General features: G+C 39.0%; 1 protein-coding gene across 3 annotated transcripts in view; it reads left to right on the plus strand.

Moving 5' to 3' along the window:
- The window catches only part of ADAMTS16 (ADAM metallopeptidase with thrombospondin type 1 motif 16), a 228314-nt gene that overhangs the window by 145162 nt on the left and 55431 nt on the right, over nucleotides 1–27721 (plus strand). For all 3 annotated transcript variants that reach the window (XM_075586023.1, XM_075586024.1, XM_075586025.1), the window contains 4 exons: nucleotides 1486–1616; nucleotides 3242–3365; nucleotides 4000–4244; nucleotides 13967–14105. In XM_075586023.1, the coding sequence (XP_075442138.1) occupies nucleotides 1486–1616; nucleotides 3242–3365; nucleotides 4000–4244; nucleotides 13967–14105 (639 nt within the window). The remainder of the gene's footprint in view (nucleotides 1–1485; nucleotides 1617–3241; nucleotides 3366–3999; nucleotides 4245–13966; nucleotides 14106–27721) is intronic.

The following is a 27721-nucleotide window of genomic DNA, read 5'->3' on the forward strand; positions in this document are numbered from 1 at the left end:
TTTTCAACCCCTGAACTTACACCTGCTGTACAGACCACAGTTTCGGAATGCCTCTCTGCGATATCATCCTGGATGGCCCTTCGCCCACTTGAACTTAACATAACAAAAACAGAGCTCCTTATACTTCCTCTCAAACCTGGCCCTACTACCTCCTTCCACATTGCTGTTGGAAGTTCCACCCAGTAGCCCAAGCACGCTGCATAGGGGTCACACTCGACTCCTCTCTCACATTCTCCCCTCACATTCAAAACGTATCTAAAACCTGTCGCTTTTCCTCCGCAATATTACAAAGATACGCCCTTTCCTCTGTTACTCGACTGCTAATACTTTGACTCCGGCCCTCAATCTCTCCCGTCTTGATGACTGTAACCTCCTGCTGTCCGGCCTTCCTGCCTCTCACGTGTCTCCCCTACAATCTATCCTTAACGCAGCTGCCAGAATCACTCTACTCTTTTCTAAATCTGTCTCAGCGTTGCCCCTGCTGAAATCCCTCTCCTGGCTTCCTATCAAATGACACATCTCACACTCAATTCTCCTCCTCACTTTTAAAGCTTTACACTTCTGCTCCTCCTTACATCTAAGCCCTAATTTCTCGCTATGCACCATCCCGACTCTTGCGTTCTGCTCAAGGATGTCTTCTCTCTACCCCCTTTGTATCTAAAGCCCCCTCCCACTTAAACATTTCTCACTGACTGCCCTCCCCCTCAATACCCAACTAGCACCCTATCTATCACCTTTAAGAACCACCTTATGTGTAGCATCGTGGCTAATACTATACACGATACATAAAGCTTGGCCCCCTGCAGACGCATTTACCAGAATGACCTCCTACTGTCTCTGTATGTTCTCCCTACCAATTAGATTGTAAGCTCTTCGGAGCAGGGACTCCTCTTCCACAATATGACTTTTATGTCTGAAGCACTTATTCCCATGATCTGTTATTTGTAGTTATTTGTTATTTATATGATTGTCAAGTGTATTATTACTGTGAAGTGCTATGCACATTAATGGTGTTATATAAATAAAGACATACATACAGTACATACATACAGAACTGATTTAATTTAAAAAAAAAATCACACATGTAGGATACTGCTTGGTCTGCAGCTTTAAGCGGCATAAGTGATGTTGGTGTGACCAATGTGTACAATACATGCAAAAGCAACAAACACATACAAATATAATACCCCTACATCAATGCTGATACCCTATAACTTGTTTGCCCTTTTCCTATTTCTTAATTTGTTATAAAAAAACGAGTTACAGTACATCACAAAACAAATAAAACTTGCCAGCATTAACCAATTACTTTTGCAATAGAATAAGATGATTTCTGAACAAATTAATGTTTAATTTTCTTCATTGCCTTCTGAATCCATTTTTTTACATTAAATAACAGTGTTTGACTTTGTTGCTGTGAAACCCATTTTTTGGGGGGGATAAAATGGTAATGATGTTTCTATTTGTTCATGTTTCTCTATGTAGAACAGGACTTTTGTAAGCTGTACTGTATCGCTGAAGGGTTTGACTTCTTTTTTTCCTTGTCGAACAAAGTGAAAGATGGAACACCATGCTCGGAACACAGTCGTAACGTGTGTATTGATGGGACTTGCGAGGTAATAATGAAAACAAGGTACATTGTTGCACACATTCTGTAATACATGTAGGACTACACATAAGGCAAATATATACTCATAAGTTATATAGATGTAGCTGTGATTTTTACCTGACTTTCCATATTGTGAGTCTCTGGTAATACAACTTTTTTCCTTCTTGAAAATTGTGTACTTTTGGGCTTGAGTAGAAAGCAAATACATTTACTGCGTCACGACAGAAAAAATACTGACACCTTAATCACATTACGAGAGATGTGTATGCTGTTTTCTGAAAATGCATTTGAGAATAAGAGCTTCACTTGAACAACTTATTGAGGATCTCAATAAAATTGATGTTTACAGTGTACACACATAGTATAAGCCACTAACAATTCCATTCAGTTTTCTTTTTCTGATACATGAATTGTAATCTCTTTTATAAGCATTTTTCTCTGGAGTGAGTTAACATCTTACAACTGCTCTTTAAAATAGTGCAATGTCTTTTAAATGTAATCACTACTATTGTTATGTACTGTACAGTTGTACATTTTTGCTAAAAATGTATGTACGGTAGTACGAAGTAATGTTTTAACTGAGGTCCGATGTGGGGTGTATCGCATAAGGAATTGTTTCACTGAGGTTCGATGTCTGGTATATCACATTCTGATCAGGTGTTATTGGTCTTTGACTTAAATGGCAGTGAGTCCGATAGGGGTGTGATACCCAGCATTGGATCGTAGTGAATTCCTGCATAAGTACCATAGGTTTTTATTTACAAGCCAAACATTTCACTGCTGCCAAAGTATTATCAGTTTAAGTCTAATACTACAATGATGTTCCTTATAAAGGGAGGAGGATCACAAGTGATACACCGTACATACAGTATTTGTGTGCCTGGGCCAAGAATCTAGATATCTGCAGATTAAACACTGTTTAATGTGTGAGAGACTGGAATAGGGTTGGGGAACCTGTTTAAGCTATGAATGCTTTTATTGTACTCTTTGCTGTGGGGAGTTTTTGTCATCTTTTCACCAACTATAATCTGCATCTTTATGTAAAATGATATTGCTCCAATGCTCTGATGCATTCAATTACATAAACATTGCCCTTCAATGCCTCGGCAACCACAGTCTTCCCAGTATTGAAGTGTTTACATACAGTTCTAAAAAGATAGCTATTAGGGCAGAAGGTGCCCAAGACTTGGGTTAACATCTTAGGCACAGTTCCAAAAAAGGGTGCAAAGCTTTAGTGCTAGTACCTCATGTTAACCCAGTTGTCAAGTTCTTGATTACTGTAGCAATCAACGAGGAAGATGACATAAGCTAAATCTTTATATGTACAGTACATGGTAATTATTGACATTTTGCTGTCACAATGTGGCCACAAAATTTATATTTTTGCTGTGCAATAAAGTGAAGAAAAAACATTTTTGTGTCATTTACGAAAGTGTTTTTTAACCAGGGTTCCTAGGGAGCCTAAGGTTCCCCGGGTCATCCCTAAATAGTTCCCTGCAATGCATCTGATCACAGATTTGCAATTAAAGATGGTTGGGGGTTCCTCGGAATTTAACTTGGGGTTCCTTAACCAAAAACAGGTTGGTAACCATTGTGATATAGCATTAGCGTTAAATTCTTTTTCTTTGGCAGACAGTTGGATGTGACCAGGTTCTTGGTTCCAATGCTATTCAAGATGCATGTGGTGTATGCAAGGGTAATAACTCCACCTGCAAGATTTATAGGAATCAATACACTAAACAGCACTATTCAAACCGTAAGTATGGAGTGCTAGATTGGGAAGTGCAAATCACATGACACAAAACATACCACTGATCTGTAGGCAAAGGGCTTTTAGGACTGGTGTAACCTAAATGATTTAAACTGAGGTACAATTACTTTGTCAATGAACAGATTATCAGAGAGTAATATACAGTATCTGACTGGCGATATGGAATGTATTTTCTTTATGTATTTTAATCTGCATGAAAAAAATCTACCTCTATTACCAAGGTACCGCAATATCTACTCATATGCAGGTAAAGGCTCCATGAGATAATGGAGTTGTAAATGGGAAAATGACTCATTTATTCATTCTGATTTAAATGAGCAAGACTTTATTGAAGTGTCCCTAGCACTTGAAGTGAGACTTGTAACCAATAATTGGTTTGTTGTCCCCATAGTTTATTATTAATCTATTTTCAGTCACTGTAAACTTGTAAACAAGCTTGTGACAGGTGGTCTCCATTTACGAGTGGAGCTAATGATTTAGGTCCTTTTAAAGACTACACTGTATAATATGCATCTCCAGACCTGAGGTACTATAGTAAATAAGTATCCAATATGTTTAAATCTGTTGAACTTTTTACTCTCCTAAGTGCACATTGTCTCCTTTTTTCTTTCAAATGTAGAATATTACTCAATAGTCACCATTCCTGCTGGAGCCCGCAGCATACGCATTAACGAAATGAACATCTCTACCTCTTACATCTCTGTGCGCAATTCCCATAAAAAATACTACCTCAATGGATACTGGACTGTAGACTGGCCTGGTCAGTACAAGTTTGCAGGTTCTGCGTTTGACTACAAAAGACCATACAACAATCCAGAAACTCTGAGTGCGACTGGACCCACAAATGAAACAATAGTTGTTGAGGTGAGTACTCAAATTGTGTCAGATTTGTAATTATTGGGCATTTAGTGCAAATTATTATTGTTGTTAATATAGCCAAATATGGAGAATTTTACAGAAGAAGCATACAGACAAATTAAAATAGCGGTGACAAGCATGCAGCCTGAGTGTAGGAGCATCAAAAATATAAAGAAAACAGTGGGAAAATGTAATCATTGTCCAAAGTGCTCACAATGTAGCTAACTAGTGTAAATGAGGAAGTGCAGTTTAGAAACATTATTTGACCCTTAAAATGAACAGCTTAGACCACGGCTGTTCAACTCGTTCTCTAAAAGGGCCAGATCAAAAAACATTTAGTAGTAGAAGGGCCACAATCTTATTGCAATGTAATTTTAACTACATTTAATGACTATAATCTCAACATTTTGCAAGTATTTATTACATCACTACTATATATATATTTACATTGCCTTAACTCACGGTGCGCAAAACTGGGGGGCATAAGATTTTCAGGGGGGAGAGGGAGCACGGCGTTACAGAGGCCCCGCACTCTTCCCTAAGGCATTTAAATTAAATGCCGGGGGAACGGTAAAGGCCTCTGTAACTTACCTTACCTTGGCTCCGGCGGCTTCTGGCTTCGCCATGGCAACACGGCGGCAAGTAACGCTGCGGGGTCATGTCATGTTGCCGATGTCATGACATCAGAATGCCAGAGGCAAGGTAAGGAGGGGGGGGGGGGGGCGGGCAAGGGGGGAAAGCCAGGCAGGGGAGCGCAGGGGAAAAAGTTTTTGCTCCCCTGCCATAACTAATAAGTGAGTCTCAGTGGGAAATACTGTTAATGCAAATTTTATACTAGTTGCTAAGGGTCCGATCATGATCATTTGCTGGCTGCATCTGGCCCACAGGCCACCAGTTGAAGAGCACTGGCATAGAACATCAAAGGGAGAGGGGGGATAAGATCGGAGCTTTCCAAAGCATAAAGAATTCAACAAACTAAAGATGGAAATAATTTCAGAGAACAAGAGCTACAACAAGAGGTCATACTCTGAAGCTGGAGGGTAGCAGGCTAAGGGGAAATGTGAGGAAGCTCTTCTACATGGAAATGGCACTGGATTCATGAAATAGCAGTGGTAGGGGTTAATACAATAAGGGAATTCAAACATACTTGGGAAAGAAAGCCAAGGATCAAATAGGATCTGGGGTTTTATTTATTATTTATAATAATAATAATAATAATAATAATAATAGGTTTTACAGCAGATAGGAAAATGGGCAGACACAGCGGGCAAAGTGGTTCTTATCTGCTGTTACATTTCGATGCTGACATTAAATAATAAATCAGTGTATTCAGTAAAAGAGTAATCTATGAAACTAAATCCTGTTTTTAATCCTAAAGACACATATTGAGATAATTCCCTCAATATAACTGCATGTCTGTTCATCATCATCATGTCTTCTTTTTTAGATTCAAACATATTTTTGTTAGCTTTGTTTCCATATTTTGTGTCAAAATACGCAGATCCTTTATTGTGGCCACAAACACGCCAGTATTTTAATTGATCAGTTGGGCAATGGTACCCTGTCAGCCAGTAAAAAAGACATGCAAAAGTAAATTAAAACTTGAAGTGATACCTTAAATAGTTAACTAGTGGTTAAAATGAGTGCAAGCTTTCAGAACCACAAAGGTTCCTTCCATAGGCAGATTTTTGACAAATTAAGCATGTCATATTTATACAAGGATAACATCCTAGTAAGTCAGGATATTCAGATGTTAATTAGTGTGATACACAAAAAACCATGGAAATTATCAAAAATAAATTGTAAATTGGTCAGGAATACGGCGTGAGGTGTCTGGGCAGATGGTTAGTGTATAATATGATACAAACAAGGGTTCAGTGCTGCACACCATATATCAGATACGAAAGCAAAATACTTGCGTTTCAATACCGGTGAACCATGGTTCAGGGGAAAACCTGTCTAGCGAGATCCTAAGCATGAATATGAATGGAAAATCCAGGGCACAGCGGATTTGGTATACGAATGTATTCTGTCAAAGGCACAAGGTTCCAAACTACACTATCGAGTCACTTTATAAAGAACTCTTTCGAAACGTCGTGCCTTTGACAGAATAAATTCTTATATCAAATCCGCAGTGCCCTGGATTTTCCATTCATATTCATGCTTAGTGTATAATATGGACATGTAGATGAGTCATGAGTGAAAGTGCCAGGTGTACAGAGCAAGATGTTGGTATATTGGGATAATGTATATCGGGGTGCGCGAACTGAGGGGTGCGTGGCACTTGCAGAGGCCCCGTGCTCTTCCCCACAGCATTTAAATTAAATGTCGGGGGAGTATGTAAGGCCTTGGTATATCCCTTACCTGGTCTCCGGCGGCCTCGGACGACATGTTGCCATGGCAATGTGGCGTCAAATGATGCCGCGTTGCCATGGCAATGCAACATCACATGATGTTGTGACGTTAGAAAACGCTTGAGAAAAAGTAAGGTTGGGTTGAGCGGGGGGGGGGGAGCAGGCAGGGGGGCACAGAGAAGAAAGTTTGCACCCCCTGATGTATATGATAACATGTTATGTATTTATTTAGTAGTAATAGTGTAATTTAAACCCACATTTACAAAACTATTACAAGTTTCAACTATGGAACATACATTAGAAGTTCTTTCCCTTTATGGCAAATCCAATATTGCGAAATGTGATTAGGTCAGGGAAATATTATAGTTTAAAATGCAGAGTTTTAGTTAAATCAGAGATTCTCAAACCTCTATGGCTCAGACCAAGTACTCTCAGGGGACAGTTTTCAGAACCATAAAATTGAACCGAATGTCAACTTTTATGGTATGGATACAAAATAAGAGATTGTCTATAAATTTATTTCATACATCACTTTATCAGTGATGTTTACTCTTTTGCACGGAGAAGCAAAAGAGCATTAATTGCACTGTTTTGCATCATTTCCAATATTTTTGCTGAGATATCACTAAATGGATAGCCAGTGCCTCCAGCCCAGAAGTGCCTAATGTTTCTGGGAGCTTTATAGAAATAGACAAACAAATGGTTGAAGCTACAATAAAGGGAGCAATTGACCTCAAACAATGTAATCATTCTTGAAACAAAATTCTTTTAAAATTGTATTGTCTTTCTGGCATTCATTTTGTAGCTAGTAGGAAAATGTGCAGGTTGGATTGGCCTTTGGGGTATCTGGAGAAATACATGGTGAGCCATCAAGATCCAGACTGTCTAAGTGTCCAAGAATGAAACAGCTGAGGCAGTCTGTCTCTGAGTGCAGCTGCAGGTAGAGTTAGTTAGCTCTGTGTCTATTAGCAAGTGAATGGATGGGTGTGTATGTACAGTATACATTACCTCATTACGCTCACTACCTCTTTGTATCTGTTTGTACATGTTTGTCCTCTATGTAACTGTTTCTGTTTTTGTAATATACATACCTCTGTACCCCATTGCACAATGTTGTGGAATATGTTGGCACTTTACAAATAAACGATAATAATAATAATAATACATGCTCTAGTATAACTTTTCTTTGTTTTGGTGCCATGGTGTGCCCTTACAGACAATCTATATCCCCCCGTGGGCTTTTCACTGCAAATGTAGCCCCCTTACTGTGACTTGATTTTTTTTACTCTGTAGCACTTATGTCATTGAGCATAAAAATAGACATCATTAAGTGATTTGAAGATAATGGTAAAAATAAGGAAACTGAATGGCTAAAACCAGTGTCATGCATAATCTGTACATGATCATTTTGTATCATGTCTCTCAGCACAAGGTGGAATACCCACTAAATCATCATTTAGAAATGCTTAATCCAAGGTCATCATATCAAGTGTTTCAATACAGAAACAGACAATTACTCTATAATGATTCTATACTGTATATTAAAAGTGAATCCGACAAATTAGTTTGAATCACATAACTTCATCACATGACTCACAATGTATGCCGCACAGCTAGGCTTCTTTATGGGGGAAAATAGTGTTAGTGTTAGTTTCATGTCCCTGAGTTACTATGTGTAATCATGTGTACTTTTGGTGCAGTATTATGATCTGAGTCTGAACTGGAGCTTCCTTGTCTGTCAACCTTATATAACTTTACCCACTTACTTTCTGTTTTGCTCTTGGAGTATTGTATGCTCCCGCTAAGTCACTGCATTACTGCAGGGTGTACACTAAGGGATTTAATTGAAATGATTACATTGCTATATATTTGAGTTACTGTTATACTGTATGTGCAAAATATTAACAACAAGTCAACTGTACTTAAACTTTTGCAGGAGACTTTAGAAACTGAAAGAGCTTAATTGTTAAAGTTATTCTGGAAAAAGCACATTTTGTTGATAACGTAATTTGTTTGTTGGCAACAACAGGTTTACAAATGCCAGTGGTGAGTACTTGACCTTTATATGTACTAGATTGTGATCTTAGTTTTTATTTACTATATTAGCAGAAAACCAAATACAATAAAATGCTGACTTGTCAGAACTGGCCAAAATAGATTACATTTAATAGTTGTTGAAATAAATTCTGGATGTTTTGTGTGATGGTACTTTTTGAAAAGAATAAAAGGATTTATTATAAAAAGAACCTCTCCCTTTTTATTTCTCTGAAATGACTATAAAGAGAACCTTTTCAAATGGCTTTGTTCTCTTGTATAAAATGCCAGTCCTACTTTGGATTGCAATACAATACAATAATGTATACATAACACACTGTCAAACAGTTTTAATGTTTACTTTATAGCTTAAGATAATGTAATAGCTTTACAGATTTAGTTCCAAAACCTTAACTACAAAAAGTGTAACAACAAATGTGTTTTCTTTAGTTAAGGGATTAATAAGGAAATTAAAATATGTAAGAATGGTTCCAAAGTTGCAGTGAGTTATAAGGCTTATCTTAGAATCAGTGACTAAACTCAAGGTGATGAGACTAAGAAACTCAAGGTGATGAGACTAAGAAACTCAAGGTGATGAGACTAAGAAACTCAAGGTGATGAGACTAAGAAACTCAAGGTGATGAGACTAAGCAGTTATTGTCCTGGCTAAAAGGGTTTTTTGGGGGCAGGGATTGCACTTGAAGCAACAATCGGGGCTTATCAGATTTTTTTTGCATTTGTTTAAATTACTTTAGGTTCTTATCCTTTGCAACACTGTTTTTATCTTTAAAATGTGACACTTTGTTCAGGAGATGTAAGCGTTGAAAATATTAAGTGTCCTGGAGGGAAAAATAAAGCTCACCCCAGAGTCCATTGCAGCCTAAAAGATACCATGGTAACATTAGAAGCTAGAAATCATGACTTCTAACACTAACATAAATAAAATCTTACACTAGCATCTGCTCTTTTTAACAACCCTATCCCTCCCCCCCACCCCCACCCAAGGGATATTTCTGGGTAATGTGGTGTTACGGTGCTAACCTGTGTGGTAACAGAAGGCCTGAGCCTCCGCACATAGGGAGCCTGGGGTGCAAGTTGCAACGCCTCCACCTGTGAGGATTCCGCCACATGGACAGAATGACCCCCTCACAGGAAACTATACTCTTAGTGAATAACCATTCACACAAATATATATATAGTACTCCCTTTCACACACTATTGCACCGCATGGGTGACACAGGCTATCCTAGGCTGCCTGGGATAGGATTGGAAGGAGGGAGAAGGGATTGACATTGTGGGTTGTCATTACTATTGTATTGTGTTATTATTACTGTTGTTCCAATTGTGTTATGTTTATGCCCTGTTGGTAAAGTGGTAAAGTTACTCTGGTACATATATATATATATAACAATACAATAGTAATGACAACCCACAATGTCAATCCCTTCTCCCTCCTTCCAATCTTATCCCAGGCAGCCTAGGATAGCCTGTGTTACCCACGCGGTGCAATAGTGTGTGAAAGGGAGTACTACCCCACTTAGTTTTGTTGGTGCACAGTTGGGTACTTTCCCTCTGATGCTCAGGTAACATAGGCCTCACTCCCTGGATGGAGGCAGATGCAGCGTTCCGCAATGCTGCACACATGGTCTCTGAAGAGTGAGGAGTTCCTCACTGGAGTCCATCCCGCTCATCAAGGTCATCAGAGCTATTACTAATAGGAAGGTCCCTGAGTAATAGGCTGCCCTACAATACTCAGCTACGGTGGATGGGGCCTAGCTTGGACCTATGGGTAATCACTGTCCTAGTCCCTGGCAGCCTGACTGGCTCCCTGGACAATCTGCACGCCCCACGTGCTCCTCCAGCACTGATATTTGTATGTCACAGTTCAAGTGCATATCAGTCCCTTGCTCTGTCTCAACCAACATGGTCACCACAGTCCCCTCAGAGTAAGACCGAGAAGCTTCATAAGCACCCCCAGTGGCCAGGATGTATACCCTGCTACACTAGCATTATAGGAGTTAAACTCCATATATACTTATGGAGGTGCAAGGAGGTGGGAGGTGGGGGGTGGAGAAGGGGTTGCTGCTTTAAATAAAATACTACTAGCCACACATTCATGTGTAAAAGCACTATCACTTGACAATGTAAGCCATGTGATGGGCCGGATTTTGACTATATTAATTTGACACTGTGTGCTCATTTTCATGTCATTACCCAGAATCCATGCTGCCGTGGGAGAATTGTATGCTAAGGGATAATGGGGAAATGCAGGGTTGCAGACATTTATTTGCTCGGAAGATGAAAAAGCTGTTTTTGACAAGCTGGCAAGAAAGATTGTGTATCTTTCTTGCCCAAGTCACATTATGGAGGAAGTAAAAACTATAAGGAATCCATGTAATAACTTGGGTAGCCTAAAATTGGCACGCCTAAAGGGTGATCATTTACATATCACTACCCATAATCCTTGTCTGCCGGTTAACAATAGTTGGACATGTTACAATAGTGTGAGATTGGGGACTTATGGGATACATACAGACATATTCATAGGTATTCTATTTTTGCTAAGATTTTCATGGAAAATTCACAATGGCTGCCACATTTAAAAAACTGCAAAATGTATTTATAGCAATTTATATCAATAAGAAGATGCTAAAAACTGCTACAGCATATGGTTGTGAAGTATTTGAATTTCATTGAAAATAATGTCAGTTTCTATGTAAAAACAATGTTTTAAACTTTCAACGGCTAGGGTCTTAACGTTGTTCTGAATTCAGCTAAACCGCAACAACATTTTTAAACTTTTAATATTAAAGGGGACGTCAAAGCACCTCTGGTGGTTTAGGGATTCGTGTAATTATGGACAATGAGAGTCATGTGGACCAGAGGTGCGCAAACTAGTGGGTGCACCCCAGGGGGGGCACAAGATTTTCTGGGGGGCGCGGCAGTTACAGAGGTCCCACGCTCTCTCCCAAGGCATTAAAATGAAATGCCGGGGGACCGAGCGAGGCTTCTGTAACAAACTTACCTTACCTTGCCTTCCAGCGACGTGTCGTCATGGTAACCCGGCATTAAATGATGCCGCGGGGTCACATGACGTCACATGACACTACAGCATCATTTGACACCGGAGCTGAGCAGGGGGAGGAGGGCTTGAGGTGGGGAGGAGAGCAGGCAGGGGTGCGCAGGGAGAAATGTTTGCACACCCCTGATGTAGACCATGGTATATAATCATGGAAAGGAGACAATGAGGCAATAGCTTATTAAGATAGGGAAATGGTTTATATAATATACTATAGTACCATTGTGGTTAAAAAAAAAGACCTATGTCCATCATTTTCCCATCTACTAAATTATCGTGTGGGGAGGTATCTATACTTATAGTTGTTGATTGTTGAATCTTTAACTAGAAGTATTACTAGAATGTTGTTGTACCTAAGCCTTAGCAATAAAAGGATTCATGTTAAGTCATACTGCACTTAAAGTTGGTGAAGTGTGGTTGGTAGTGTTTCACTTGATGTACAATCCCCCTCAAAAAAATTAATATTTATACCTTCAGTGTGTTCCCTGCTGTACATTTGACAAAGTGGAGATCTCTTCCCGAATACATTGTAACGTTGCATACCTAAAATCAATAATCCAATTTGTATAATGCAGTTATTTAAAGGTGATACTTTCCGCCCTCAGTGTCTAAACCGAGGCAATAAATTAGCAGGTGGCAAACAGAACTACAAATTATGGACGCAACGTTAGCTGCACTTCCCAAAAGTAACAGATATTAGACCTTGGTGTATTTGGCCTTCACATAACATTATAGGAATATTAAGTGTAATATCTGGGCACAGTTGCATTAGAATACATAGATTCAATCAGTGTTTCACATGAATATAAGCAATGTCACATGTAAGCAGTAAGCACTAAGCACAGAGTCTCATTCAGATATTCCAGAATAACCACAGTACAATATAACTACTGGCAGCACGGCATCTCTAAAATAATGCTCAGCAACTCACAATGATTTAAAACACCTCAGCAACTGTTCAATCTAGTCCTTTATTATATTTTTTTAACCAAACCTAAGCATTATAACTCTGCATCAAAGTAACGGCCATATAGGTTTTTCACTTGTCTTCATCCCTTGTTCAGTTTATGAATCTAAAACCTCCTTCCCCTCTCTTTTCTCCCATGATGGCTATATAGACAGCTTTAAACAGATCACGGTTTCACTGTAAATGTAAATCTCATCCTAATTTACAACAGCACTGGTTGAAGCAATAATTTTAATCTGAGTCCATAGCCTGCTTCTTATTTATTTATAAAATGTTTTAACAGGAATTAATACATTGAGAGTTACCTCTCGTTTTCAAGTCTGTCCTAGGCACAGTTATGATAAAAATACATGGTTATTAAATGGACAGAGGTTATACAGTCAATTCACAGACATTTCATGGACAGTTAGAGTTGGAAAATTGGGCACAGGGGATAAAAGGTCTGGTGAGTTTCAGACTGAAATAGAGCAGCTTTAACATAACCAAACATCAGCAAATGGCTCACACCCTTTGGTTGCCCTTTGGATGTGCCGAAGACAGTACGCCTTTGGGGCGACGCAGATGTAGACTGTGGTTTAAAAATCCTTTGTCCTCCTGGGTCATTAACATTCCAGTTGGTGTGGTTGACGTTCCACATAATACAAGCAAATGTTAACCGGTAGCACACTGGTTCTATGCAGAGTGGATCAGCTCTCGGAGAACCCCTCAGGTGCCCGACTTTGGGGCGACACAGATGTAGACTGAAAGTATTCATATTGAATGCAACTGTGGCTTCAAAACACCTTCTGGAAGGTGTTTGCTACTTCCTCTCTGGGTTTCCTCTCCCACCACTTCTCCCTTCTCTCTTTTACTCTCATACCCTCTGGATTTGCTTGATATCTACTGTAATTAGGTTTGTCAACTAGTTCCAGGTCATTCTATAACCAGAGCTAGTATTGGATGTAAGACTTGAAGTGGAGATTACAGTTTGAGCCAATCTGCATTTTTAAAACCATTCATGTACTGTACCAGTGAGGGTGACTCACAGCCTATCAAGAACTCTAGGTTGGGGTGTGGAGCACCACCGGTATTCATCTGGAATGACCTTCAGTTTTCAGCTTAAGCACTTAGTAAGAATAATAAGAAGCAAATGGCAGGATTTATCAAGCTTCCATACGTGGTATTGCACCCTAATTCTGCGTGAACTGTCATAGACTTGAATGTCTCTCAGTGTCGGGTCGGGATGCTTGGTGAATTTGCCCTAGGGAAAAAACATTCTGATTGTTTCTTTTGATTCCTTCTTTTCTCTGTGTAGATATTGCTTCAAGGTAGAAACCCAGGAATTGCATGGGAGTACTCCATACCAAAATCCGAGATTGACAAAAAGCCAGCTCCAAAGCACAACTACACATGGGCCATCATCCGATCTGAGTGTTCTTCCACTTGTGGTGGAGGTATAGTATCCCAAAGCACAATTTAATAATATATTTCATTTTATTATGCAAGCTTTATACTAAATACTCTGCAATGCGCTTCAGCAAGTGTGTCATTTAAGCCAGCTAGTTGATTTTAATTACCAAAAAAAATGACTTATACAGTACTGGTTTTGCAAGTCTTTATCGTTGTACAGCTAAGCCCACATTTCATATATCACACTAGCAAAGAGAGTCAGGTGGGCTAAACCAGCCTAATGCCATCTTGATAAGTTCAGAAATAGCCCTTCAGTTTTAGTGAAAGAAAAAAAATGAATATCAGCTCAAGGAGAACAGAAAAAAGCATATAATATATGTTAATTGTATAAATTGCGGAGCTCCAGGTGGGTTATGGAGATGTAGAGTCAGGAAATGGGAGATAAGAGGAGATGCTGTAGGGTGTATACTGGAATGAAAAAACACAGAGAGGGTACCTGGAAATAGTGAGTGGTGCCCCACTGTACCGTGTACCTCAGTTAGTGACTGTGAGCCTGACCCTGTGTCTCCAATGCGTCCGGTGTGGAGTAACATTACCTCCTCCTCCTGGATGTATTGAGTCTGAGTGAATAATCACTGAGCAGATTCTCCTCCTTATCCCCCGATGGCGTCCGGTTGATCAGATTGACTGTAAGAGGTAGATGGATCGATGTGACTGCCGCTACAATGTGAAAAATAGTGGTGACTCACCAGCGTTGATAAATAAAATCAATTATTATACTACATAAAAAAGACAAAACAGAACAAAACTCTTCCTCCCACACGTTTCACGCCCACTGTGACGCTTTAAGGAGATAGCACCACAGTGGGTGTGAAACGCGTGGGAGGAAGGGTTTTGTTCTGTTTTGTCTTTTTTATGTAGTTTAATACATTGATTTTATTTTTCAACACTGGTGAGTTTCCACTATTTTTCACCTTGGAGCGGCAGTCACATCGATCCATCTACCTCCTTCAGTTTTAGTGGTTCACTTTGGGAAATTCCAGTAATTAAGAGTTGAGGAGGGTGACAGCTTCCCTTGAAAGCCGATCTCGTACTTGTATGTTTATACATATATTTTTGTTTATATATCAGCAACAAAGTATTCAAGGCTTTACAAACTTACTACACAGGCATCACATATAAGGAATGAAAACACAATTCAGAAATAAATGCATCAGACATTAAACTAAACTAAAGCATTGTGAGAACGGAATCCCCATCATTAAGAGCATAACATCTAAGTTGGTTGGTACTTTAACTACTTTATTACATGTGCATCTTCAGTAGTCATACTTTATTTTTATTCTTCTTCTTATTATTATTTAGCAGAAAAAAAGCTCTATCACAAAAAAACCCAACAATAAATGATTGTGCAGAAATACAATACTCATCAGCTAATTGATGCTTAAAAATACTAGGTTTCAGGAATTTTCAGATCATGTGATAGAGATGGAAAATTGTATTAAAAGCCGAAGACCAGTCACCACAAAAGCAACATGATATTTACTTGGCTGCCAATGAGACATGAAGTCTAAATGCCTAGAAAAAAATTATCAGAATCAAGGAATTCATGCACATCATACATAACTCTGTACACCTTTATGAGGATAGAGGGGTTATATTTTAAGGTTTCTCAATAGCAAAACTGGGCCAAAAGCTGAACATGATTTAGTCAACGAACAAAAATGTTTCCTATGTGGTTTTGTCTTTCAAAAAAGCTTGTGCTGTTTTGTGTTCAAATATTTGCATGAAGAAGATACATACTGCACCGACACACTTTATTCGAGCAAATACCCAGTATGTACCTGGCAGATACCTGGAATGCGCCGCTCCTCACCTCTGACAAGCCCCGTTGCGTTTGCCTTCCCAGCCTGGGTTCATGCCTGGCTGACGGGCGGCTGATCTGTTAAATGATAATGATTAGGATTTAATAGGCTGCAATGCTTCGTGTGTCTACCAGATGGCATAAATTCATGAATTGTAATGCAGTATATATATATATACTGTGCAGTATTGCAGCCAGCGGGAATAAAATGCTTCAATCCCTGCCTGGAAAATAACCCAATGCACTCAGGCAGAAAACAGTCACAAACCTCAATACACCCGGGTATACCCGAATTCGTGGGACTAGCCGAGCTCGAATAAAGTGTGTCGCCAGTGTAATGCCCAAAGTTTCAATATAGGCTGATATATAGGTCCTCTAAATGCCTGAACTAGACTGGAATGCAGAATTAAGATTTTTGGCACCAAAAATACTGTAAACCTTAAAGGTGTATTTGGTTTATTTAAATTCATGTAATTATCTTTAACAAAAAAAAACCATGTATATATATATATATATATATATATATATATATACTGATTTACACACAGAAAGATGACTGCGCTCAACAGGTACTAATGATATAAGTGCATAAGTACTAGTAAGAACTGTAGATTAGCATAAATGATCGACTATACATAAATAAATATAATTCCAATAGCTGAATTAATACTGGTATTCACTGAACATGCTATAAAAAATGTATGTGATTCTAGACCAATGTATATTAAAGCTAAAATAGTTGAGACCCATAAAACATACTTAAGAATACATATATAATAGTGGTATAAATGTGAAAAGCAAATTATTGTTTAATGATAAAAATAAATATGAATAAAAATAAAAATAAAAAATGCAAAAAAAATTTATATATAAAAAAAAAAAATATTTTTTAAAATATAAAAAATGTAAATATGAAAAAAAGGGGGGGGGCTCAAAAATAGGATCTGGCAGCTCTCCACAAGGACCAACGACCTCCCATAAATCTGTGAACAACAAGAAAAGAAAGCGCCCGATCCTAGTGCAACATGAAAAATACACTTTTAATAAAAATAGATTAGGTCCAACATAAATGCACTCACAAACAAAAAATCAATAAAAGCATGTAATGAGTATACTCATTCGCCTCCGTTATCTGCTATGGCTCCGTTGGTGTATGCTCTCTCTCAAGTGGGATGTCAGCTGCTTCTGCCGTCTTCACTGAGTGCAGGAACTGTGCATGCCTCTGGAGCCGTGACCCGGAAGTGTAACAGTCTCTTTGGTAAACCGGATGCCAGGATCGTGGATATTTGTCCCCGTGCAATGTAATAACGGGCAAGGTACTCAGTCCTTTTAAAGTCCACACCAGGAGATTATCCTGTACCTTCGCTGGCTAGCCGCTCTCATAGATGATAGGGCCCCGGTCTTCCCGCAACCATCTAGTGGAGATCGCTACTGGGGCTCTAACCCGGAAGTATAGCGCGCCCTCTAGACAAACCGGATGTGTTTTAGCGATTGTATAGCCCCGCTGTTAGCTACAGAGACCGGCACGTTCCAAATGTCCTGGCCGTGTCCAGGCACAGCAGACAAAGTGTAAAGGCTGCGAATGAATACTGTGATAAAATCAGTTGTAAATACCAGTATAAAATCCTCCCTACGCGTTTCTTCACTCTTAGGGTGATTTCATCAGGGGATGTATGACGGAAGTGCGTCATGCTATTTATACATATGTATGTCAATCAATTAGTTTAATGCTTCTAGTGCAACACATGATTATAATTAATTGCTAATTGCAAAAACGAAGGCAGCAATATATATTTAAAATATGAAATCAACCAATCAAAGTAGACCATTATTTTTAATCTAATTGTGAATGTCACATGTAATATAAAATGACAAGAATAAAGGAATTTTATCCATGTCTGTTTGCAATAGCTGTTTGTGTTTTATGCAATATAAATTACTAGAGAATTACCCTACTTGAATTATTTCCCAGATGTTTTTAATTTACTGATAGTACTGGGATATTGGTTAATTTTATTTTATTCTTACAGACTAGGACAATTAAAATTTCAATTAGACTCTGATGTGGATAATGGCTGGAGGATAGGTGCCAAAGGTGACCACCAATATATGACATAATATAATATATATTAGTCTATAGTAAATGATAGATCCTTTAATGTATGGGCAATGCTCCATCATAATTGAATGGTAACATATACCCCAAAAACATGGGCTATTTGGATCTATCAATAAATTTAAGATTTAGCGAGATTGATAGGAGAAAAAGATGGTAAAAAATATGAAAAAATTATTATTAGAACAAAACATAGAAAGGTTTCAGATATAATGATCCTGAAAAGGACGAAATTATGACCTGTATCTAATGTTGGTAATCAACCTCAAATAGAGAGGGATTTTGTGTATTACATTCTATTTACAGACAGGAGGGATATAGTAGATACGGTATGTGATCTTGTTTTAATAAATAAATAAATAAATATCCCCAACATACAGGAAAGAACAGAAGACATTAGTTCGCTTTGACTTTGTATCCAAAAGCCTACTTGTAAACCAAAATGAAAAGTAAATACACCATCGGCCAATGTGTCAACTACTGGACAAGGAATTATTTGTGATCTAACTATAGTGAAATTATATATTTAACAAGGTTGATAATGTATAATTAATTATAGTCTAAACTAGTGATATATGGTGAAAAAATGGATTGTGAGCCAAATGTATTATTAGTGTGCATATTAATTTAAATTTGAATAATAGATTCAAATATGTGAATAAGATAAAAGTGAATTTTTATTCCAATTGTAATTTGAAATGACGAAATATATGATATATTTATATATGTGTGGTGTATTCTATGTGAACTAAATTAAATATAATTATTATAATTAGGGTATACCAATAAATATTATACAATCAATACTATAATGTGTGTTCACTGAAAAAAGAAGATCTAGAACAGACCTAGGAGGACACCAATCGGAACAGATAAGGAGGGAACAAGTCAAGCATGTTCTATCCAGACCTCTATAACGGACCTAGTTGAAGTGCTATTATATGACCGTGCTAATATCTATGCAGTCATTTAAACCGGACGGACTGAGAGTATTTAGAACATAGATCCAATAGGTTTCACGTAGGTTCAGGCTTTTGTGCCTATCTCCACTCAGTAAGGTGGAATTAATATGTTCTATACCCATTACTTTGAGTGTCTTTGGATCTATCTGTGCAGTCACAAAATCTGAATATACGGATGCCAACTGGTACTAATAGGATTGTAGATTCCGACAATAAAACCACAGTTCCAGACCTTGATATTTTTACCCAACATTTTACGCAGGATCCATTGGAGCCAATGGCCACTATAAATGATGAAGCCTTGGTACATATTGAATCTACTATTGTACATTCCCCATTTGTCCCAAGATTATTCTACTATTAGATTGTCTACTATTGTACATTCCACATTTTTTCCCTACTTATCCAAAGGTGGATTTATAGAAACATTCTATACCCTAGTCCTACGAGACTTTGAGAAAATGTGTGAAGAAAAATCTACCTTAAAAAGGAAAAATCTCCATCCAAATGAACAACGGGCTCTAGAGGAAATGAGCCAAAATAAAAATATAGTTATAAGACAAGCGGACAAAGGGGGTGGAGTAGTTCTGCAAAATAGGGAGACCTATATAATAGAAGCGTATCGCCAATTGGATGACAAGACCCACTATATCACACTAGATGGAGACCCTCTAATTGAATACCAATTACAGTTAAAAACTTTATTGTTAGATGCACAAATGCAGAGTATAATTAGCAAATCAGAATTTGAATTCCTCTATAAACGCCATCCAAGAACACCGGTATTCTACCATATACCGAAAATACATAAAGACATAAATACACCTCCAGGAAGACCCATAGTATCGGGTGTCGAGTCGATGACGTCTAGCGTGTCCCAGTATGTAGATTACTACCTACAACCCATTGTGGCAAAATTAAGGTCACATATCAGGGACACGCTGCACGTCATCGACTTGATTTCACATATTACCTGGAAGTCTACATATATTTGGGCCACGTGTGACGTGGCCTCTTTATATACCTGTATTAATCATGTTAAAGGTATAGAGGCGATTAATCAAATACTAGAGACAGATACCAAGTTAGATCATATACAAAGAGAGTTCATTCTGAAAGTTATTAGATTCATTTTAGAACATAATTATTTTTTATTTGAGGATTTGTACTATCTGCAAATCTGTGGAACGGCCATGGGCACGAAGTTTGCCCCCAGTTACGCAAACCTATACATGGGGCTGTGGGAGAGCAACCATGTGTGGGGGAATGCGAGACTGGGGGCTGGACTCGTGTTCTATGGCCGTTTCATTGATGACCTGCTATTTGTATTGGACGGTGCCGAACATGAACTTTTGGACATCTTTTCCACATTCAATGACAACAATATGGGTCTAAAATTTACATCTGAAATAAATAATACCACCATTACATTCTTAGATCTGGAGCTCAGTGTAAATAGTGACAATAAGATCATCACAAAAACTTTTTTCAAAAAAGTGGCAGCTAATGGATATATACATAATAACAGTAACCATTATGGTAGATGGCTGGAGAATATCCCCCGGGGCCAGTTTTTGAGGGTCCGGAGAAATTGTTCTCTGGACTCGGACTATCTGGCCCAGGGGGATATCCTAGTCAATAAATTTATCAATAAGGGATATGATAAGGATATCATTATGAACACGTTTCAACAGGTAGGAACATTGGAAAGGAACACATTGTTGGATAAGAGTAAAGCAAATATTGGGATCAATAAAAGAGTAGAAAACACTAGGGAACACCAATCTGAGGTACCCTCATTCATTACTCAATATAATAATTCTTTCTCTAAAATAAAATCCATTTTAAACTCTCATTGGAATATATTGAGAAATGATCCCATAATTGGAAATCAGCTTCCCATAAAGACACCAGTGGTTTTCAAAAAAGCCAGAAATATTAAATCCATTCTAGCACCAAGTAGAATGAAAAGTTTAGAAACAGCATGTGAACAAAGTAATCATTTAAATGGTAACGTTCAGTGTAAACGTAGTAGATGCATCACTTGTAAACATCTGGAGTTCACAATTTCTGAATTGTGTTTTCATTCCTTATATGTAATGCCTGTGTAGTAAGTTTGTAAAGCCTTGAATACTTTGTTGCTGATATATAAACAAAAATATATGTATAAACATACAAGTACGAGATCGGCTTTCAAGGGAAGCTGTCACCCTCCTCAACTCTTAATTACTGGAATTTCCCAAAGTGAACCACTAAAACTGAAGGAGGTAGATGGATCGATGTGACTGCCGCTCCAAGGTGAAAAATAGTGGAAACTCACCAGTGTTGAAAAATAAAATCAATGTATTAAACTACATAAAAAAGACAAAACAGAACAAAACCCTTCCTCCCACGCGTTTCACACCCACTGTGGTGCTATCTCCTTAAAGCGTCACAGTGGGCGTGAAACGTGTGGGAGGAAGAGTTTTGTTCTGTTTTGTCTTTTTTATGTAGTATAATAATTGATTTTATTTATCAACGCTGGTGAGTCACCACTATTTTTCACATTGTAGCGGCAGTCACATCGATCCATCTACCTCTTACAGTCAATCTGCTTTGATTCCTGTGTTGTGACCCCTCCCTTTAACATTTCTCATATGCCCAGCACTGAGGAAGAGATCTCTATTCAAATAAATGGATATTCTCCATTCTCTGTGCTCTTTTCAAATAAAGCATATTGAACAGCACATTAAAGGGCATATCTTCATGATTTTAAATAATAAAGACTTCATCCCTACCCACCCATTGTTTAATACAAATGAACACTGAACACTGTATCACTGTGCTTTCACATACTTCCTAGGATGTAATATAGTGGGCGCCCTTGCTGCGCCGTGTGCGCGCGCAGCACTTATAGTTGGCTGTGGTTAGCCAGCTATTGTATGCTAGGGCCGCGCGTGCACAGTAGTGAGCATGGAGCCGCCACTACCGCCGGTATATGTATGTATGTGTGCTTGTGTGTATGTGTGTGCGTGTGTGCGTGTTTGCACAATGTTAATAAATATTTTATTCTTTTACCAACGTGTCTTTTTTTACATTTTAAAAATATATAATAAATTACACATATACACACATACAGTACATACATATATACACATACACATACACACACACATATATACAACCTGTCGCTCTCGGCAGCACAGACCACCATACACACAAAAAGTGTGCGTCATATGCACGCGCATTCGCACAGGTACCCGCACCTACTATAGAATGTGCCTACAGCGGTTGAAGAGGACAGATGGTGGCCTTCCAGTGAGGTGCCACCATATTTCCACCAATTTTTTAAATTCCTTTAGTTCTCCTTGGGACTTGGATGTGGAAGCAAGTCTTAGCAATTATGTCCCAGCAGCACTGCGGCACGAAACTAGACGTTTACTATATAACAGCAATGAGTCAGATAGCTTGTGTTTGATTTGAGAGGCTGCATGTTGCGGTGGACTCCAAAGAATGAACATTGCTTGGAAGTGCTCAATTCTTCTGGTTAAGTCCTTACTTCGGTGTTTGTTTAAAAGAGAGTGCATGCTTATTACAGGGCTGGCTGGGAGTTTTGCTGAGCTCGGTGCAGGGGCTTTTGCAGGACCACATACCTTGTCGTTCACGGCACAACCTCTTCCAACAACGCAGCGTCATGATGTCACTCTGCCATGTGGCATTATGTTGTTATGGCAACACAGCGCCATGTGAAGTCACATTGTCATAGCAATGTGGCATCATGTAATGTCATGGCGCCATGATAACGAGACGCTGCAGGAGAAGACGTTGCCGGACAAGGTAAGCAACTTACAGAGGCCCTGTGGGTTTCCCCCGGCAATAAGTTTAATTGTTGTGGGGAAGAGCATGGAGCCTCTTACCTTGGGGCTCGGTACAGTGGCACCGATGGCATCAAGTGTCAGCAAGCTGGCCCTGACCAGTGGCATCAAGCTGGCCCTATTAAATAGTGTGGCTGCAGTGCCTCTGTACTGTAGGACAGCCAGTGGATGGAACAATTAAATAGTATTGAAAGGTTTTCACCAGAAGAAAAAAGTTTACAAAGACCGGCTGTGTTCAGCGTGTGACCAGCACTGGAAGCATTGTGAAAACTGTCTTAAAACATCTGAAGAAGAATCTGCTGACACGGTAGCTCGCTTTCTATCCTGGATGAAGGCAAAGATTGCTTAGAGTGTGGAGCTTATTGTCATTTAAGCTACTAAACAATCTCCCAAAAAATCCAGGTTCAATACTGGGAATCCTTGGACCAGGCACCACAGGAAAATTAATCAGCTATTACTAGAATCTCCGAAAAAAAGACAATACTTCTAGTTGAGGATGCAGTATCATTCAAATATGTCATGTAAAGAAGTTGAGAGAATATCAAGGAAGTCATTTCTAGCAGCAGCCCGTAATTCAACCATTGTGATAGCTTTGTAAACCAGAGTAATGCATGGATAGATTTCTAAAATCGTAGACTCATTTGAAAAAGGGTTAAAAGAGTGTCAATCATAACTGGCAAAATATGCGGAAGCAACTTTTGATTCTGTACATTTGGCAACAAGGTCTACGGTTGGCTGTAAGGAGGGATTTGTGTCTCAGGCCATGGTTAGTTTACTCCACATGAAAGAATAATTTATGTGCCTTTCCATTTGAAGGTGAAATTCTATCTGGAAAGAAGTTGGATGCAATATTCTCAAAGGTGTCCAAAGGGAAAGGTATTTTTTGCAGCAAGAATGAAGGTTAAAATGTTTCAACTCAACGCACCAGATAGAAACGATATAATATAGAGAGACAACATTTTATCATTCCAGAAGGTACTTCTACAGATAGTAAACTTGAAGAAAGTACCAGAGCAGCCATTTTTTTCTGGCTCTAGAGGAAAAGGTTAATGTGGCAATTTATTAAATGAGGCAAGCCATTCAGCCTGCTGAAGGTGGAAGACTATTGCATTTCAAGGTTGTAGTGGCTCAGACACTAAGACAAATGGTTTCTGCAGATTCTGTCAGATTACTTTCTAGAGATCAAGAATAGGCCCAGGAGAAACAAATCTGTGGTGTCAAAGTTCACATAAAGAAAGAAGGCAATGCAGATGATGTGCTACATTGTGAAAGAACTGCAAGCAAGGTCATACAGAAGGTTCATCGATTTCAAAATAAAACTGGAATCTATTCTATTTTTGGTGAATAAAGGATCAGGTTGTTACTGAGCCATACTGGACTTGAGGAATGTAAACACCTTTCTTCAGGGGAGACGTATCAAGATGGAGTTATTGAATGCCATAAACTTACAAGTCAGACCAAAGAATTGTCTAGTGTCAGTAGACCTAAAATATGCTTAACTACATAATATTCCATTTGCGGCAAGACATGAGAAGATGCAGAGGTTTGCCGTTTCTGGATACTATTTCCAATCCACTTCTCTACCCTTCATTTTAGCAACATTATCAAGGACCTTCACCAAATGTCTGGTGACCTTAATTTCTGAGTTAAGAAAGCTTGGGAATAAGATCTACTTGTATTTATATGATTTGCTGGTAAAGAGAAAGAAGTCTTGTAGAACATCAGAGACAAATAATTTCTGGTAGTTTTCCGGACATAAAAGGGGAAGGTGTTTCTTCCACATAACATAGTAGGTGAAGCAAGACTAGGTGTCTGCACTGTGGCATCACAACTGTGCCGCTGAACCCTGCAATGCAGGAGGACTCTGCTGGCCAATGCTGGAGCTTGGGCCAGAGGCAGGGCAGAAGTTCCGGCTGCAGCTGCTGGCTGGAGCGTCTGCTTGATGCGGGGGTGGGGCCATCACTTCTCAGCCAATTCCTCCTCCCCCTGCCTGTTTCCCTACCCAAAAGTTGTCCCAATGTTCAGGCTGCATGGCCAAAAACAGTGCAGCAGCTCGCACACAGATGGGAGCAGAGCATCCCTGTCGACCCTCCCATGTAAAATTCTTTGGGGGGGGGGTGGAAAGTGTGTGGGAGGAAGGGAAGTGTGTGCTGGGGGAATTGTGTGTGTGGGATTGGGGAATTGTGTGTGGAGCAGGGTTGAGTGTGAGGAAGAGACAAGGTGGGGGGAGGGGGAGAGGAATGGGGGAACAGTGAGAGTGGATGTAAAAGAGGTGGGGAGAGAGAGACGGAGGAAGAGTAAGACAAAGGGGTAGAGATAGGGGACAATGAAGGGGGTAGAAATACATGGGGGAGGGAGCGGATGAGAAGAGAGAGAGAAATAGAGGAGGTGAGAGCGAGGAGGTGTGTGAGAGGGGGAAAGGTGGTCTCCCAAGACCACTGACACAGGGACCCTGGTGGAAACTCTAGATTTGTTTTGCATTTTTTATTTGGGGGGGCCTTTTTAAAAAAAATTGCAGGAGCAACCAAAAATTTAGTTATGCCACTGTATCAGTAAGAGTGCATGAGGCTGTTAGAGATGTTTGCTTCAACCTTAAAAGCATTCTAAAATGGTCAAGGTTCCATATAAGGTCATTGAAGCTTATTTATTTATAAAAATGATTTACCAGGAAATAATACATTGAGAGTTACCTCTCATTTTCAAGTATGTCCTGGGCATAGAGTTATAACAATACATGTTTACATTAAAAGAACAGAGGTTATACAGTAAATTCACAGACTTTTCATGGACAGATAGAGTTGGAAAATTGGGAACTGGAGATAAAAGGGCTGATGAGCTTCAGATTGAAATAGAGAAGCATCTCCAAACATCAGCGAATTGCTGTCCGCCTTTGGGGCGACACAGATGTACACTGAAGGGGTTCAGAATGAATGCAGCTGCGAATACAAAGTTATTTATCCTCTTGGCTCATTAACATTCTAGTGGGTGGGGTTGACGCTCCACAAAGTACAAGCAAATGTGAACGCTTAGCACACTGGTCCTGTGCAGAGGGGAACAGCTCTTGTGGAGCCCCAGCAGGTGTCCGCCTTTGGGGCGATGCAGATGTACTCTGAAGTGGTTCAGAATGAATGCAGCTGCAGCTACACTTTTTAGACCAGTGGAATAGAGAGACTTGCGGCACAAAATATATATTTAATTAGAAACAAGACTTTAAAGGTGAAAGATTCAAGCAAATCTTCAGTGAAAACTCTGATACCGAATAGATTACAATTACCACCAATTCCATCACTACTGGATGGGTAGCACAGCTAGAAAACAGGGTGGTGCAAGGAAATTAGTATGAATCTTGGAGGACTGACCCAGAAAATTTGCTGGAACTACAGGCTATAAAAGACAATCATACATGTCGTGAAATACTTCATCAAAAAGGAAGAACAACAAATGGGAGGTATACAGTCAAGTTGCTTTGGAGAGAGCAACTATGTTTTAATGTGAAGTTTATTAGAAAAGAGTGGCATATTTTCATAGAGATTGTAAAACAACTATATAAAACTAACTGTAGGCTTGTAAAAAAAAAATACAAGCAGCAATAATTACTACCATACTCCAATAATTTACCTACAGTAACTACTGTACTTTACAAATTTGTGTACACCTGAATACATCCTAGGAAGTTGTGCTATGCTTTAGCATGCCTCAACTGCCATTCAAGTGAATAGGAATTAAGATGTGCTAAAGCTTAGCCCCTGTACAGATTCTGGAAGCTAGTGCCTACACAGATATGTCACATGAAGAATCGGCTGCTCCAGCATTATAGGCAACACAGCAACAGGTTTTTCATTCAATTGATGTTGTGCATTAACGTCCAACTTTCCCTTTAAAATAGCTTTCAATAGCATCCAATCACATATGCAAGGTTTGGATATTCAACCTTTTCCTTCAATTTAATTAAAACATTTTACTCAAGTTACAGCATGCCTGTGAACCGAAAACACATTTTTAACTTGATAATCTTCCTGGTGGTAATTAATTACTCTTCCAAGCTCCCACCTTTAATCTGTGCTATTTTACCTGCACATCTGGTCAGTGTATTGTTACAGACAAACTCTACCTTTGCTTCCATTTCATAGCTGTCAGAATATATTTATATCACAGTAAAAGTAAACCCAAACAGATTAAAGCAGTGTGGGGATGATTTCAAGAGTGTTTGCTGGGTCACATATTGAATTTTACAATTTCGTAGTGCTGCAATTTAAATAACCCCATTTGATAGTTGGAGAGCGATTTTTAAAAATAAGACCCTGATTTAGAGTTGATACAAAACACTGTTTGCGTGGGGCATGTAATTCGACTCAAAGGGCGTCTATGTCTAACTTATTTAAATGAACTCAACTTGGCTATACACATGTTAAAATGCACCTGTTTTAATATAGTGGCCAATTTAGAGTTTGATTAACAGCTGCTCTTAATTTAAGAACACTTCTTAATTATGAGCCAACAGGGACCAGGTGCAAACTTTGCTACAGTACCATTTAATTTTTTTGGTAGTTCTGGCTGCAATTGTTACTTTTGTCATATGTAGGCACTACCAAAATTGCTTGTTCTTTCGGAAAATAGGCCTAGTTTGTGCAGAAGAAGAGAGAGAATTTATAGAGTTAATTTATTTGGCTTCCCTGATGTATTCAATGAGCACTTTAATTTCTTCTCTGTTAAATGTGTGCTTTCTTTTCCTCTCAATGTGCTGGCTGCTTGTTTCCTCCATCATGATGCTGCATAGCTTGCTTCTGCTATGCAGACTGGTTGCAGACTGAAGGAAGGTCCTCAAAAGTAACATTTTGTAGGGTGTGTACTCATTTCCTACATT

This window comes from Ascaphus truei, chromosome 2 (genome assembly GCF_040206685.1).
Source record: "Ascaphus truei isolate aAscTru1 chromosome 2, aAscTru1.hap1, whole genome shotgun sequence".
Taxonomy (NCBI): Eukaryota; Metazoa; Chordata; class Amphibia; order Anura; family Ascaphidae; genus Ascaphus; species Ascaphus truei.